Source organism: Octodon degus, unplaced genomic scaffold, assembly GCF_000260255.1.
Source record: "Octodon degus isolate 3935 unplaced genomic scaffold, OctDeg1.0 scaffold00003, whole genome shotgun sequence".
Classification (NCBI taxonomy): domain Eukaryota; kingdom Metazoa; phylum Chordata; class Mammalia; order Rodentia; family Octodontidae; genus Octodon; species Octodon degus.
Window position 1 is genome coordinate 31091909 of NW_004524579.1, and position 18622 is coordinate 31110530.

The 18622-nt window shown below is 36.4% G+C and overlaps 1 protein-coding gene across 1 annotated transcript in view; it reads left to right on the plus strand.

Moving 5' to 3' along the window:
* The window catches only part of Dcc (DCC netrin 1 receptor), a 1292183-nt gene that overhangs the window by 1159895 nt on the left and 113666 nt on the right, over positions 1-18622 (plus strand). The window contains exons 17-19 of the mRNA XM_004623665.2: positions 1335-1567; positions 6814-6952; positions 12320-12427. Of these exons, the coding sequence (XP_004623722.1) occupies positions 1335-1567; positions 6814-6952; positions 12320-12427 (480 nt within the window). The remainder of the gene's footprint in view (positions 1-1334; positions 1568-6813; positions 6953-12319; positions 12428-18622) is intronic.

Below are 18622 nucleotides of genomic sequence, written 5' to 3' on the forward strand. Positions count from 1 at the left end.
TCTCTCTTTCCATTTTTTTTTGTTTTATATTTTGCTCCGAAGACCATAGACCAGTAACACACTAAATAATTAATTGGAACACAGAGTGATGGATACAGGGATAGACATTTGTAATACAGTGAACGAAGTGTCATAATCATCAGAAGCAGCCAGAAGGTGCTCAGCTTTGAAATAGGTTTTTTAAAAAGAAAAGGAAACTGATTGTATACCACTGAAACATTCCATTTAACTGGTCTCTCGGAACTGTGCTGTTACATCTCATAGTCTTTGTTAGTGAAAATTCATATTACATAATACAAAGATTAATTTTTGAAACATGAATATGTTAAGTAAAATTAAAATGTGCATTTTGGACTATACCATTGCCACAAAATCTCAGTGTCTCTCTATGTGAAAATAAGTTCCAGTTATTGGAAAACTTTATGAGAACACAGACATCATCTTTTAGACCTCTGTCATGTTTCAGATCAAAGCATGTCCATACCTCAGTGCAAATCCCATCAATGTGAAGGCAATTAATTTTGTATTCTAGGCCAATAAGACAAGGGGTCCACTGAACTAAAATTTTTAGAATAAAGATGATGGAATATAGCAATTCCTGTGAAAACTGAGATTAGAGGTGGGTACCCTGAGCATGTGCGGAATATGAACTAATACACCTCTTAGGAAGTAGTGCCACCCAGCACTCCTCTTAGACGCTGACCCTTAACAACCAAATGCAATGATCTTTGTGAGCACCTGGACTTGCTCATTCTAATTTTATGAGTTTACAACTATACACAGGCTTTAGCATGGTAAAGTACTTTGTTATTTGTTTGTTGCCTAAACAACATTATTTAAACATGAAATAAACAATAATTAAAGCATTAGAGAAGCTTGATCATCAAATTATACGACAAGAAAAAAATACCGGCTATTCAACAAATATTTATTTCCTTTGCAGGAGGAAATAACCCAGAAGCATCATTTTAATTTGCTACTTTAATTCATCTATAGAGTAATCAAATTGCTAAATGTTCTACTGTGTCTTTTAAGTAGCAAGGTACAATATTTCAACAAATGTGGACATTTATCATTTATAAGCAAAGGTGATAAACAAACTGATGAAAAAATAAGAAAATGAGGGTAGAAATATTGTTCTTTTGTGATATAAGAAGACTGGTGCCCTTGTGTTTTCTCGTGTAATTAATTGCATTTTTTTCTGTTCTTCTCATATTCCCTTTCATCATTATTGCCATGCATTTAACTCATCGTGATGTGTTACCACTGATATTTATTTTAATGCTTTTGTTTATGTACTTACATGTGTTTCATTTTATGGGTTTGTACCCCAGATCCCACTGACCCAGTTGACTATTACCCTTTGCTTGATGATTTCCCCACCTCCGTCCCAGATCTCTCCACCCCCATGCTCCCACCAGTAGGTGTGCAAGCCGTGGCGCTCACCCACGAGGCTGTGAGGGTCAGCTGGGCAGACAACTCTGTCCCTAAGAACCAAAAAGCATCCGAGGTACGGCTGTACACCGTCCGCTGGAGGACCAGCTTCTCTGCCAATGCCAAGTATAAGGTGAAGTTGCACTTGGTTATATGAAATATAAAATGAACTGTCATTTTTCTGATACGTCATTTTAAGTACTTCTAGGCTTTCATGAGTCAGTTTGCTGAAGAGACTTTGTATGGGGAAATAAAGCACTTGAGTAACTCAGTATCTAAAATTAGTGTGGTGTAATTAGGCCTTGAGAAATAAACTTAGGATCAGGTAGAAAACATTAAGAGCTACAGAATGCTGTTTGAATCCCATTACACACTAGGTCTGCATCAGTCATTTTATTTTATATGAGGAAAATGTCATTTTCAGTTTTTGAACACAGCAGGTCTCCAAGAATATTTTCTGAATAGATTTCGATATTTTCTTTTCATTTGGAAAATAAACTGACACCAAAGGTATTCTCATTAATATCAAAGAGACCACCTAAGAGTAGATACCAGGAAGATATCTTTATACCATCTCCAGAAAGCACTCTATGCCACTCGAGGTGCACCGTCTAGGGGCAAGTGCCCAGAGTGCAACACAAAACTTGCTCATTTCTTGCAAAGTACCAACACTGCGATTAAACCTGAATTTGGAGTTTTTAGGGTAGGAAAAAAAAACCACAGACATTAACATCTTTTGTCTTAAAAGAAAAGCAATTAACACCCATGCGCTAGGTTCACCACGACTCCACTGACTTTTACATTTTCTCTTTAAAAAAAATCCTGAAGGAAAGAAAATTATCTAGAACTAATATGAATTATAAGCGCACAGGTTCTTTTTCTTGGCCTGGAGTCATCTCAAAGCCCCTGAGAGAGCTCCTCAGGGAAGTATCTGAGGCTCCATCATTCCCTACTTCAAGTTTCTGCCAGTCAGCCTTGGCGACTCGGTAATGAAGTCAGAGGCAGTGGGGGCTCTGGTGCTGCTTCCTAAACCCAACACACTGGTTATGTGGGCTACAGACAGTGATTATACAATGAACGCTAAGTATATGTTCCTATTCTGGTTCTGCATCAACAGGCAGTTTGGGGGCTGGTCGAATAGCTCAGCGGATTAAAGCACCTGCAAGCAGGTGCAGGGACCGGGGCTGCTGAGATGGCAATTGAGACTGGGAGTGGTGGCACACTCCTGTAATCCCAGCGCTGGGGAGGCTGTAAACAGGCAGATCACTACAAGTCCAATCTAGTAGCGAGACCGTGAACACCATGAAGACCCTTCCCTAAAAATACAAATAAATAAATAAGCTAGTTTTTTGAAATCAATAAACACATTTTAGTTTTCTTACTTAACATATTGCATATGTTTGGAATGACATATTGATTTAGTTCCATAGATATGTTTGAAAGAATAACTAAATTGTCCAAGCGAGTTAATATCTGGAAAATATATATGATTTATGAATCTGATAAATTGAACATTTGTGGAGGGAGAAAATTTTAATGGTAAGATCATATATGTCACAGGATAACCAAAGAATCAAACAGCTCGATCCGGAGCCTCCAGATTTTCCATGTCTGGTTTTTTGCTTTTTTTTTTTTTTTTTTTTGCTTTTATCTTTATGCTATAGTAGCTCTCAGCAAAAATTTATGTCCTTTGGGTAGCATCCCTTCCACTGACCAACTGTCTCCCTTAATCCAGCCTCAGTCTGGTAGTGATACGGGGGAAGATGAAAGTATCCTTTGGGAAATTCTGACCTCAACCCTAGAGTCAGTAGCAAAATCCCACCAATAATTCTGCAAGTTTGCCTCTTTCTGTAGTCATGCCAAATCTGTTCCTGTGGTCTTTCAACCTTTGAATGGCGGAAAAAGCACATTTCATCATAAGTCGATTTTTAGTTGAAATCATTTAAGAAACAGTTTTCTTCGGTACTGCTGCTTTGCTAGACTTTGGAAATCTCTCGGGGCCAGTCCAAATATTATTATTGGTATAAAATACACTGTGAGTACCCCATCTATCTCTTTATAGTATAAGATTTTAAGACTCAGCACATCCATAAATAAAAATGAGATTATCAGAAAAGACAACCAAGAAAACATATGAGAGTGTTAAAAATACCTCTGTATATATAGAGATTACTCAATTGTAAGCTTACTTTTAAAGGACTATTTTTTCCCATTTTAAAATTTTTATATTCATAATTGCTAGTACTTTGCAGATAGACTCATTTCACAAAACAGCCGTGACTTATTTGCCAGAATATGAAATGTTCCAAAGGACAATGATTGTTTTCTGCAAAATAGTTTCAGCTCCAAAATTTCTTGAGGCAAATTATTTCAGTTGAGTAAGTTAGTGCAGCAGGCACATAATTATTGTTTCCCATGTCTGTGAGGAGATATGTAGCCCAAAGAGACTTATTGTTTCTTTTCCTATCATCTCCCCTGACATAAGGCTTTCAATTTCTGATACATCACCCTTTTTTATGAATTTAGGACAGGGTTTATAGGGTGTACAGGGTCTCATTACGTAGATTGGACTTGTGCTGATTCTGTTTTCAGCCTCCCAAGTGCTGGGATTACAGGTGCACGCCACCATGCCCATTCTCAATGGCTGTCTCAGTGCACCCAGGGGTGGGGGGCAGGCACAGCATGCTGGGCATTGAACCCTGGCTTCTGTACTCTGCTGAAGCAGGTGCATTAGTCTGCTAAGCTATCTGACTGGCACAACATCATCCTTTTTCACATACACACACACACACACACACACACACACACACCATTGTACACCATACTTGAGATGAGGTTTAGAGGAAAGAGTCAGACATGAAGAACAAATGAAGAATATATGTGGTCTACCAGAAAGATGAATTTTATAAATAAGACAATAGATTCTTTAGTTCTACTTTTCAAGCCACTGTTTTATGTAGGACTTAATCTCTTTTTTCCATGTTAACTTCATAAGATAGGTAAGGCATGCATAAAATTTTAAAAATACCTGGAATCAAATGGTCTGGACTCAAGAATTGACTTCATTGTATCTTATTATATCAGTTAACTTAGTGTCATGTTTTAATCTATATGCTATAGATATTTATAATGACTATAAAGAGAGTAAGTAGCATTCTTCATAGCAAAGACTGTATATACATGTGCATGTGCCTTGGGGAACAGGAGGAAGGGGTGGTACTAACCTACTGAACTAAAGCTAGACTAAGCTGGCCTGATAGGATCCTGCAGGGCCTGCCCTACAAAAGTAACCTTATACAATATTTATGCCAAAATTAGGCCTTAATCCTGACATTTATGTTTTGATTGTGCAAAACACTCTTGGTTTCCCTGACAAAATGAAAAAATTATCATTGCTTTTCTATCAGAGTGTTTAATCACATGCAATTTTATATACATTTCTATTCCAAATAGATTCATTGACAGTTAACTAGTACTTATTAGGTATTCCATGAATATTACAGAAAATAGTTCCCTAGGACCCAATTTCATTCCTCAAGATACAAAGCAAAAGGGAGTTTACCACATGACTAAAATTATATATGATGTGATACTTGCAAGAACTGTCATAGCTACTGGTAAGTCCTACACTGGGCTGAGCACTGTCTTTTACTCTGTGTGACCCTTGAATGATATGAGAGCCATTCTGTGATCATCTCCATTGTATAGATGGGGAGCTAGGGCTCACAAAGACACTACTTGGGTGTGCTGTTCCCAGAACTAACTGACCATGATTTTCCAAAGTATTTCCATGCTTAATGATTTAAGATAACCAGTGATCTGCTCCATGTTTCCACAGCAAGAGAGTAGTTTCATGGTATTTGTAAATGCCAATCTGTTATTCTAGACCATAAAGATTGGATTGCATAGTGGTATCCTAAATCCCAGTGGTGCACAAAGAGACTGGTTTTAAAGTTTCTGCCCTCATATGAAAACCATTTTTCAATGCCCTGGTTCCCTCTCCTGTTTTCTTTTGTGGAATTCAGACGTGTTAGGATGTTCATTAGCAAGGCAATACTGAAAGTGACACAGAGCCTGGCACATACTAGCTGCCTCATATAGACTTTATTTGATGGCATTCCATCTTCTGCTCATACAAAATATTTTACACTTATTTTAGGATGCATTTTATAACTGTACTTAGGTAGAACTTCTGATAAATATTTCTGAGATCATAATTTTAATAGAACCTGTAAGCACTTCATCGAAATGTGATTAGTGCAGTTAAATATTTGTCTGGTGATGCAACCAAATGTAAGATTTTCATAGCTATTTCCTAAGAGATTCACAGGAGGATAAAAAAGATTTACCAAACAACCATAGTAAGGGAGAGATAGATAAGATATCTCTCTAAGAGGGGTAAACATTCCTGACTCTCTAGGCATAGATATATAAAATATGTAATAAATATAGATGTAAAAGTAAGTAAGTTTGGAAAGAGACCAAGATCTCAATATCAAGCACAAGTACATACTTCTAAGAGGTAAAAAAATAGTTTTGAATTTGCCTGCTCATTTATAAAACATGCTTTAATTTAGGGGACTAAGCTGATTTTTTGTTCACTACCACCTTGAATTTTAAAAAAGTAATAAAGATATAATTTATTTAATTTATGTTCTACTAAAATAACTTTTTGTTTAAAAGACAAACAGTTGATTCCGAAGACTTAAATGGTGCACCACTTTGCACCCAATGTACTTTTTATTATTTGTCCATTTTCTTCTTCTTTTTTCATAAGTTACCCCAGTTACCACACTTACATGTTGATTTAATGTGAAGTAGGCCAAAAGAAAGAAAAGTCTGTAACACAAAATCACTTCTACTTCATTTCCTTAAAAGCTAAATAGATACTAGAAGCACTAAAAGATTGTACCTTAAAATCTTTTCTTAAAATATGGTAAACAATAAGCTCTAATAAATTATGTTTGTTATCAGTGGAAAATAATAATGATCTATGTCAAATATATAACTTTAATCTAGATTTTTATTATAAATCAATTTAAGTCCAAGTCAGGACAGACACCTTCCAAAGGTGGGGTTGACAGAGGAAGAATTATTTGTCCTATATTGTGCTTGTTGCCTCACTTAGAGAAGTTATCAGCAGCCACACTTTTCATCTATGTAAAATCTGATTTTTATCAATCATATTTTAGAGGTGTAATCAGCCCACATAAGCTGGTTGACAGAAAAGACTGTGTCAATGCTTGTCCTAGTTTTTCTGCTATTTTGAAATACAGTTGGTTTTCGCTGGCTTGTTTGATATTCTTTTCACATGTCTTGCTTCACCAAGTTGATAGAGTTCATCTTTTGTATTTCTTTACTGAATTCCTACTTGTATAGTCAGAAGACACAACTTCCCTCAGCTACACAGCAACGGGCCTGAAACCAAACACGATGTATGAGTTCTCAGTCATGGTAACAAAGAACAGAAGATCCAGCACATGGAGCATGACTGCACATGCCACCACATATGAAGCAGGTAAAGAAAGGCTTATCTCAAAGTGTCTACTTTGGACATTTCATGAAGGTCAGAAAATTGAAATACACTAACACTGTGGTTTCTCAATTATACCTTTATCATATATAAAATATCTTATCATAAGTTCACAGAAGTGTTATAGTTAATTGATTTCTTAGTACTCTAGAAAAAGAGAAAATGAGTCTCCAGTAGATTCAATCACATGCCTGCAAGATTAATATGTGGTTTCCTAAAGATATTAATTTAGGCAATCTCTAGATAAATGTTTTGTTTGGTATGTGTGAGTAAAGAACAGAAATGCATCTGTTGAACTCTGCCCAAAACTGTGCTTCACCATAGTCATGGTGAGTATTTGCACACCTGAAAGAAATTAAGTGTAAAAGAAAACATTGCATCATAGCTGTAGCTTCATGCATACTAATCCAAAACAACCACAGCTGAATACAGGAAGAAGTTTCCAGGGCACTCTTTGGAAGTGGAGCAGCAAGAAAGGCAACTTTTATGCAATTTGAAATAGCTTGAAGCAAAAGTAATACAATCCCCCGTCAATGTTGCCAATCCCACTTATCATGACTCACAGAAGGAAAGTTTAAACTATTAACAGGGCTGCAGTGTATTTGGCAAGTACACTTCACACAAATCTAACACCTAAAAATTGTATGCTCTTTAACGGAGAGGATTATTTTTATATTATACCATCTTCATGGGAAAAATTCAAATTAAATAATATGCCACTAAGGCCCTTCTTTGAGTAAAGTGAATTTCTTTTTCAACTGGAAATTGATCTGTTGGTGAGATGAAGACAGAGCTTATAGCAGAGTGTGCACCTTGCATGTACAGCCCTGGTTCTGATCTCTACCATCTTGTGTACACACACACACACACACACACACACACACACACACGTATTGCAATTCCTGTTCTAATTTTTATCTCAGAGTACTGCTTTTAGATTTCCACTATAAGTATATTTACATTTTTATGGGGTCTTCTTTGATAAGAAGTTATTCTAGCTATTCTAATTTAATTTTAACATCTAATTTAATTTTAATATCCTCCTTTTCTACTTTATGTTATACATACACCAACTATTCCTCTTACAATTCTGCCTTTTATGCCAAAGTTCATGGCCTCTTAGAGAAAAAAAATGAGATGCAGTACACACTATGGAAAACGTTAAAGGAACTTCTTTTTTACTTGAAAAGAACAATGGAATAAAATGAAAACTAGTGAAAAAATATAATCTTCCCTTAGTGAAAAGGTATTAATTCTACCTGAAAACAACCAAATTCATTCATTTTTTTCTTTCACAAGCATAAAATGCACATCAACATCTGTCTTGATAAATGCACCCTATTGAGTTCTAATTAACTTCCTCACCTGTATGGACACCAACAGTGAGGCACATTGCTGACAAAAAAAAGATAATTCACTTTAAGAAATGTGTTTAGTAGAAAGGGCAATTGTCAAGTCAGATAATGATCTGGTAGGTGTAAATAGCATGTGGCTGAACTCCCCTGGTGATGAGGAGAGGCAAGAAGTAATTCGCAAGTGTCTGCAGATTTACAACTCTGAGAAGAGAGCAAAGCAAACAAAATAACTCTGGGTTTGCCTCTAACTCTACAAGCACATCAAGACTGTTTGTTCTACATTGTTAGGTACTGAAATGACTATTGGTGAACCTAAAACTGGCTGGCAAATTCTTGATGTAAAATATTTCATTCTGTCCCAGTGGTGACTATTTTATTTTATTCTGATTAAGTAAAATAAAAATAACAGGAAGGATATCTGAAATAATCAGATGTGAGAAAGGGACAGAAGCCAAACTTTAGAGACAAGTAGCAAACTAGCTGACTGCCATTGCAGGGTGGTGGTATCTCAGTGGTTTGATCCTATACGTTTCCCTTGCTTACGTGCGTATTCAAGTCTCCAGAAGCCAGATGGAATACTGATGGCTTGGGAAGGGATCACACAAGCTTAACAAAGAGTGCAGTGAAGACCATAAATTTCTTGACAGATGTTGCTACCAAGCTCTTGACACATATAAGAGTTTGTTCTCCGATCAAAACAGCAGAGTGCTTCTGTAGAAGAAAGGAAGCAGATGGGATGCTGGGCGGTCCAAGGCACAAATGCTTATGATTCCTACTGCTGAAATTTTATAAATCTTGATTATTACCATCCATTCATGCATGTTGCAAAAATTTCAAATGTCAAAATATTTGAGAGCCAGAAATATCAGAGAGCGGTGCTCGAGTAGTGAGTCACGAAGTTGATCATGGGTATGACTGGATAATAACCTTCATTTGTAATTGTCAGGCAGTGAGACAGGTAAAGGAATAGAAGAATATTTTGAAAAAGTCCTAAATAAAGATGGGAAGTCCCAAAACAAACTTTGGATAAGTTGAAATCAAAGGAAACAAACAGTTATAAATTCTGTTTGGAAGTATAAATGAAAGGGTGCTTAGCTGTGCCCTCAGTGGAGCATCAGGTCCCACTGCAAGCACTTCCAGAAGGAGAGAAGAGCATGTCAGAAATAGCCAATTAAATGTCAGGATGATGATGTGTTCTCCAGGAACAGTGACAGCACATATGTCCCTGTAATCTCAGTTACTTGGAATACCAAGACAGGAGGATAGCAAGTTTCAGGTTAGCCTAGGAACTTTAGCAAAAATAGATGTATGAGTAGGTGAGAGGGTGGGTGGGTGAGGGGGTGGATGGACAGACTGATGGAAGGACTGACGGATGGATGGACGGGTGTGTGTGTGGGTGGGTAGTTCAGTGGATGGATGGATGGGTGGATGGGTGGATGGATGGGTAGATAGCAGTTCATTCCCAGTATTATGCAATGAGGAGGGGAGGGAAGAAGGTGGAAGGACAGAAAGGAAGATGAAAAGAAGGATGGGAGTGAGGTGGGAGGGAAAGAGGAAAAGAAGAAAAGAAGTGAGGAGGAAGCTAAGTGAAAAGAGTGAAGGAAGCAAGAAGGAAAGAATTATGTTCAAGAGATGCTTGTGAAAAGCTGTGAGTAGAACAGCATATTTGTGGGTCAGCAAGTAAAAACGAGACTATAAAAGCATAAATTCTAAGTAAATAAACCATAAACAGGTCATCTGATATTTAATTATTTATACTTAATTCAGAGATAGTATGTATTCAATAAAGATATTTAACTTACATTTACTGATTCATCTTTAATTGAGAAACAACAGTGGTGTATATTTGGGATATGGTGTGATGTTTTTAGTAAGTGTAACCTAAATGGTCAATTATTTGTAGTTAAGATTGTGAAATGCTTTATTCTTGCTACAATTTAAAACAACTAAAGCATTATTTGGACCTGTGCTCACCATGCTGTACAGCAGAGCCCTAAACTCACACCTCCAGACTACTGGGAACTTCATGGACTCTGACAGGCTACACCCTCCCTGTTTCGCTCTACCTTTAGCCATAGGTCACCATGTCCTGCAATGGGCCAGACAGAGGTGTACTCCATGAGGTATCAGGAAGCACTGAAGTTATTAAGGCCACATTCTTTTGTAAATATTAGTGAATGCAGTTAATGTGATAATCCTAAATAATGTAACTATTAATTTGAATACCAAAATTTCTATTTAACAACATTCGCATATAGTCTACAAACAGGTCTTACATACTACTTGAAGTAGGTTAGGTATAGACTGATGTTTTTGAACAATCAACTCTTGAATGTATTATTTTAATATTAGATGTTGAAAAATTATTTTTATATACTAAAAGAGATTATATGAAGCAATCAGTCATCATCGCTTATCTGTTTTCTAAGTAAATATCAATTTGAATTTTATTGAAATAATAGAAAAGCTGTTTGACTTAGGTTAAAATACATAACTTTCAATTTCATCAATAACTTGAAAATTCCATTTTATATCTTTTATCATAATCTAATCTGTATCTTAGCTTCCTATTTATAGTCTAGTACTGTCTTGAATGACCTCTTTGTATGGGAATAATTCCTCTTAAAGAAAATATTGCCTTTATTAATTTGCTATAACAAAGCTCCTTTTCTCTCAATAATGTTTCTGGTCTGATTTTTGATATCATATTTTCCTTAACTATTATTGAGTACATTTAATATGTCTTCCCAGGGGCAAGAGAGATGTCTCAGTGGAATAAGTGCTTCTCTGGCAAAGGCAAGGGCCTGAGTTCAATCCCCAGTTCTAAAAAAAAAAAAGGTCTTTCTTCTTTTCTTTCTTTTGGTACTCTTTTTCCTCTTTCTGGTCATGTATTCCTTTTTCTCCTTCATGATATCTTTTGCCTCCATTCTCTATTTAAAAGTTTGAATATCAAGATGTCAGAATAGGTGTAACTTGAGAAAACCTGGAATCCCTGTGACTCTGAAGTTGAGGGAAATGGAAAGCAAATGAAACAACAGATGGGAATAACTGGTTTCTTGCTACTTGGCTTGTATTTGGAACTCAGGAAGAGATGTTAAAAATGAACTATAGATAATGTAAAGGTTTTATATTACTGAACTAAAATAGTCAAAGTGATTACTTAGAGTAATGCTGATACAGAGTTAGAAACCAAGTTCTGTGTATCTTAGAATACACAGAATTCCTATTTGGTGACAAGTTTTTAACAACCCAAACACACAGCCTAGATATTTTTTCACTCTGCCTATGTTAAACGGGGAGTAACAAAGGCTGTAGCTAATTGAAATGGACCATTGTTAGCTACTAAAAAGCAAAACTCTCTTTCCAAGCATAGAGAATAAGAAAACCATCTAGCGGAGGTCTGAAAGATACTGCATGGAGTCAGCCAATTTGCTTCTACCTTTAAATGTCCTTAAGCCTTCATCAAGCACAACATGTAGGAGAAGTGTCATCCCAAGTTGTTTAAAGCCAGTTTCATTTCATCTTATTCCATGCCAAATTGAAGCCACTCATCCATTCCCTAATTCCTATATTTCACTTCTCAATTTTATCTTAATATTTAGAAGATGTTGATATGGTGTCCAGGCTATGTGTTTCAACCTGGGCACTAACTCTTGTCTTGCTTATAAGGAAATATAAGTGGTATTTTCATTTCTGAAAGACAGGTGCAGCAGACTTCTGTGTCTTGAAGATTTTTGTCATCAAAGTTATCATTCCTACCTCAATCCCTCTCTATAAGCACTCCTCTGGATATCACTTAACTTTCATGGAAAATCATTACATTTTATAACTTGTTTGCTTATGGAATTCAGGTCCTTGAAATAAATTGCAAATGGCAGAATCACAATGCTGTACTTTGTGTTAGATTCTGTGCACCAACATCACGATTCAAAGTTCCACCAGCGTCTGTTTTCTTTCATAACCAGTCATAAGGCCCTGTCTCTGTCTCACCTCACAGCCCCGACCTCGGCGCCCAAGGACTTGACTGTCATTACTCGGGAAGGGAAGCCTCGTGCCGTCATTGTAAGCTGGCAGCCTCCCTTGGAAGCTAATGGTAAAATTACTGGTAAGCACCCAGCTTTCTCTCCTAGCTCTGCCCTGCCTCTCCCTGGAAATGTTCACATGCTCAGCTCCCTTTTGCTGTGTCATTTCCTATGTTGGCCTCTCTGATCCCTCTCTGACCTCCAGAGACCATGGAGTTCTTTAGTGATACATACAAACACACACATACCCCTTTCAATTGAGTTGCTTTGTGAAAGATAATGTATTTTTAATAGGATAGACCTTATGATTTTTAGTCCACGGAGAAGTAAGATCAATTTCCTATGGAATGCCTCTAAGTATGTCGGTAAAATGAAGCTGGTTATTTGATACTTATAAAATACAAAAGCTGCCTAATAGGCACATATGTTTTATATATCCCATAAGAAGGAAACTTGTCTGGAGGTTTTTAATTTCTTGCTTAGCGTCTGGCTTCTTGGTTAAATCACAAGGTTCAGGAAATACTTAATATTGACTGACAGAAATTGAACATAATGAATATTTCACAGTGACAGATTTTATTTTGCCAAATATTGCTGATAACATCAATGCCTAATTAAAGCCTCCATTAGAAGCCTGTAATGTTAATTTAGTATGAAAAATATAATGGAGTTCTATCAGAGATTTTGCATTTAAATGATCACTTTAGGTTTTTAATAGATGTCTCCATAGCATATAATTATTATGAAAAATATTGTATAACTCAAAATGTGCACATTATAGTCTAATTAACTTGAACCATTGGGTTAGGAACATCTAAGAATCACTCCTGCTTCTTTTCTTGCATTTGAGAGGGAGATTGCAGTTCTGTAAATTATCAGAGCAACTCAGTCATACAGAGATGAGCAAAGAGATAGCATTTTCCAATGGCACACTCACAACATGAGTTATATTCTGAATTTTGCCAAATTAATAGATAATGTGAAAATTCCAAATGTAATTGAAATGTACATTGAAGATTTGTTTTCTCTAAGAAATTATTCTTAGTGCAACAGCACAGAGAATTTTCATTTGAGCTGACAACTATGGGAAAAGAAGATATAAAATCTCCTTCAAATCTTGGATGTTCTGTTGTCACTGTGCCAGGCCTTTAATACTGAACCTGGACCATTTTAATTTTCTGTTATTTTCCCTCTCTGATTTATGACATATTTTCATTGGTTCCGTTTCAGTACCTTTCTAGCTTTTGATATATTTTTCTCTCATGTCGTCATAAAAAGTTATTTACAAGCACATGATAAATCAATAGATAATAAGTTTAAGAAAAAAACAGAATAAAATGTCCTAAGTGAAAACAAGTTCTCATCAAAATATGTACATAAGTATGGTGGTGAAGGATAAAGCAAGTCACATTCTGCATTCAAGTTCACTTTTATTTAAGTAAATACTTTCAAATAATCAATATAAGTGTAGAATGTATTCTCAACTCTGAAAGAAAGCTTAATTTTGCTTTTCAGGGAAAAACTGGAAGCCTGGCCCATCCCAGGAAATGCACATTAATCTAAGCAGTTTATTTCTATGTGCCAAAATTTCGCTGCTTGTATCAGACTTGTCCACATGCTTTGGAGTTCTCTGTTCAGTAGGTCTCACTAATAAAACTATATTCTTTAATGAGGAAAGTACATAAGACATTGCTTTTGGCTCTTAAATTCTATCTCACTTATTTAACAAAGTTATGGTCATCAAGGTGAGCTACTGGATTCAACCCAACAGGGAGTAAACACTAAGAACCCTTCAGAGAATTTCTGTCCTGTTCCTGTTTTGGTTCTTTCGTCCAAATTGCTTCCAAAGAATAGGGTGATAAAATATTTAAAATACCAGGCCAATAGGCAGAGGACCCAGATTGGTCACACGCAGCTTTGAATGGCAGTCCAAGGAAAACGTGAACTCTGGCTCCTTTTGGCTGCTGTGTCTACACAGGTGTGCTTCCAAGGTGCGTCATCCATGTTTGTTTTCCTAGTTCCTTCAAGTGGGTCATCATAGAGAATGAGAGTTAATAACGCGAGCTCCTGGGAGTAGGGGCAGCCATTTAATTTTCCTGAATTTGCTTTCTCACCTTCAAACTGAGGATGAAAATAGTGTGTCCCTCATAGAATTTTTATATTAGGAAAGTGCCAAGAAAAAATCCCTGATGCCCGATGATCACGGAAGCAAATCTGCCATTATTCCAATTAGAAAGCCATTCTAGAAAGCGGCTTCACTAATGTGCTTTGCGCAGAACCCAGTCCATCAAGTACTTCAAGAAGATTTTTTTAAAAAATAAAAATAACCTAAAGGAAAAATTTAGGTAATCCTAGTTTCTCAGTTCTGTGATCATAAACTAGCAACTTAAGAATTGGGTTTCATGTTTTTAGAATGAGTTTGTTCAAAATATATTAAGTATTTATTATATGCTTAACATCCTAATAGGCATTTTAATACTGTATAGTACACGATCACATATTCATCTTTCTTTTTTATCTTTATGTATATATGTATGTATTTATTTATTTATTTATTTATTTATTTGGCACAGGGTCTTGCTATACATCTGGGACTCTTGGTGATCTTCCTGACTCAGCCTCCCCAGCGCTGGGATTGCAGGCACACGCTACCACATCCAGTTCTGGGGCTGACACTACATATGGTACCAGGGATCAACCAGGTCCTTGTGCTTGCCAGTCAGGCACTTGGATCACTGAGCTATCTCCCTGCCCTTCGTTATTTCACTTTCACAAAGAGTAGTGCTTTGTGGAGTAAATACTTCATTCCAAATCAGATAATTAAGAAGTAGCAGAGGGCTAGGCAGATAGCTCAGTGGTCTAAGTTCCTGCCTGGCAAGGGCAAGAACCAGGTTCAATACCTGGTACCACATGCCTTGCCAGCCCGCTCCAGGGGTGCTATGCCACCTCTGCTCTGGGCGCATCTTCATGGCACCAAAGCCAGGTTTAGTGGCACACATCTGTAAGCCCAGTGCTGGGGAGGCTGAGACAGGAGGATCACTGAGTCTGAGCTGCGTACTGAAACCATGCATCAAATAAATCAAATAAATAAATAAAAAGATTTGTTCTAAAAAGTAGCTGACCAAGATGTAAACCTGAGAACCTGTTGCACTGTGTTTTGGTTTAATTTTATTAGCTTTCTTTTGAATTAAATTGGTGACCTGGTGGTTCTCTACTGAGTTTTAATATAACTCATTTAAATAGGAGCTGAGAATATTTCTTTTTTAAAAAAACTTCCTATGTGATTTTAGTGTACAACCAAAATCATGAAACATTAATCCAAAATAAATGCAGTCTCAACACTATTCAAGTTAGGGACTAACTTAGAAAAAGGAGTTAGGTATTTCAGAGTTTTTTTTCTTTAAATACAGTGCAGCTTCAAGGACAGGGCTATATTTCTTAATTGTGTCATTTGTTATTTAAGGCCAATTATTCTCTTGAAATTCTCTCCTTTCTTGACTGTTAGAAAAATGAACAAGCCTCTCTCCCTCCCATTTCCCAAGCTGCAACTTTGCTGTCATTTGCAAATAAACACTTTCTCAAGTGTTGCTTCTCAGAATGTAGGACTTCTAATTCCTTTTGTTATTACTCTGGAAAAGTGTCTCTACTAGAGTCCTTTATACAGACAATGTTTACTAATAACTCTGTAATCTGTGTCTTCATGCAAAAAGAAAAAAGATTTAAACCCACATATCCAACTTCATCTTACATACCTGCATGGGCCTATCTTATTAACACCTTTTTGTCTTCCCCAGTCGCCCTTCTTTTATCTTATTTTTCTTCATACTGACCATCACCACTGGCCACAGCATGTATTACTATGTCATGTAACAGGCGGAAAACTGTCTGAGATTGTGGGCCTACATTTGATTTAGAAATCAAAAGTATCTAAATTTCCTACTCCCATTTTTGAAAAGCCTCCACAACTTACCTAGTTGTAAGGTTGAACATTTCGCCATTTTGACTGCTTCTTTATCCCTCTTCCATACACTCAGGGAAATCTAAACCTTTTAGTGAGGATTTACTGTAGTTATTTCTTTCTAGATTAAAAGCCTTCACAGACTTGAGCTTGTCAGCAAGTCACATAGCTTGTCTTCCCAGTCCTTATCAGTCCACCTGAGATTTAGGAGGGAGTCTGTGTAGAACTGGAAGAACCATGCAAAGGGCAGACAAGAAGAGGACATGAGGAATTGAATAGATTCTCTTACTTTGCTTCTGGAATTACTGCTGACTGTGTGTATAAGTGTAGTCAGAATGATTGATATATGCTGTTACATTTTACATGTATGATTCAAATGTGCAGGCTCCTAGTCCAGCTAACAATCTCAGATTTTGCAAACTGTGATAGAACATAGTACCTCATTATTTGGCCAGTTGTGGTGGAAAAGAGACAAAAAATAAGGGAGAAAAATAAAAGATAAAATGTGACTCACACACAGAGAAAACAACATACAGGTATATGAAGGTCATGAGAAGCCAGTGATTTTGTTCAATATATGTTATAGGGATCTATAAGGTAAGATGTTAATTATACTAAATCAACACATACTTTTATTTTGTTTTTTAATAATTTTATAGAGAAACAAATAGCAATGAGACAGTTTCAAAGCTGATTAGTAGGACAGTTTCAACAATTAATACTCTGCATGTTGTTATCTTCATAGTGGTTAATCATAGCACAAGATGCAGACATGATATCCTGTCCAAACACCAAATCTTTCCTTTCATTGAATCAAGAGAAAGTACCTGTATATCTATCCTAATTATTTTGTATATACAGATACAAAATGGTCCTTCATTTATATCCCCTATTTTTGTCTAGTTTTGTCAGAAATGGGTATTCCATTGCCATTTAAATATTGTAGGTGTGTGAATTTAGCAAAATAATCCAATATAGTCCAGTAGTCCATAGTAGTACTGGGTTATCTGTAGGACTGGCAATGTCAGAAGTTGTTGACTTGAGCCTTTTACAGCTCAGCATATTAATATGGCTTTACTTTTTATATCTAATTTTTATACTTTTCCACTGGATGGTTAAGACCAAGATAAAGCAAGACCTATATAACAAGAAATGTAATTTTTGTATCTGAGAAGGTCAGTCAAATTCCCTCAGGATTTACCCTGAAACCCTGTACTGCAGTTTGTAGATCCTCTGTCAGTGTCAGCTATGTAGATGTAAATTGGCCATTGCTTGACCAATTTACTGTCTGTGAACGCCTGAGAGAATGTTTTCTCTCCATGTGACTCTCTTTAAGCATACTCTACATCATTGATCACTTTCCTCTGTGACCTCACAATCTCCTTGATCAGAAAATTTGGGACACAACTGAGTTACAGGATGCTAGAGTACAGATTCTCCTATGTCCTGAGTCCTCACTGACCTTGAATGGCTAAGATCAAAATGTTGGCTTTCCTTGCAGCCCTTCTTTTTCTTTAATGTTTGTTCTGCATACTTAAATTGTTCACCCTCCAGAAGAGAAGCTTAGTGATATTATTATTCTATAAAATAAGCAGTTGAGCTTAACCTCACTATTTGTCTGAATATCAAACATCTTAGACATAATGTAGAACAGGTATTTTCCATCAAGTATTGATATGTTAAACTTCATATCCCTAAGAATGTGAAGAAAAAAATATTTTTTTTTGGAACAAGGGATTGAACTCAGGCCCTTGAGTTTGCCAGGCAAGCACTTATTCTACTGAGCCATCTCCCTGGCCCCAAATATTTTAAAAAATAGGAACAGTTACATATTTTTACACAGTGATTTAGAAATCTAACCATATACAGCATTGCAGCAGGACAGTGCTATAACATTTTTTTCTTGTCTCTTGTTTTCATTTATTATCCTTTTTTTATACAAACATTTACTTGAGAGACAGTATGGCAGTAATTGGTATGACATGACAAGCAGTACGTATTTAGAAGACCAGAGTGACAGGCATTCCACGCATGACCCTAGTGTTACACATTGCTATCTTCAGTGCAGTTGCTTAGTTCACAGATATCAGCATATATAGTTAGTCAGGGTGAGAATCCTACCAATTTAACTGCAGTTTCAAAAACCTGCTAAAGATTCTCAGGATCATTGCCTTAACCATCTGGTGCATATAACTTTTTTATATGCACCGGAGGTTTTGCCCCTGTCATTCAACGCATACTTTTAGAAATATTGTCCATGCTAATAAATAACTTTCTTCTTTCTTATTTCCTATTATTCTGTCTTTTATATTTTATTTAT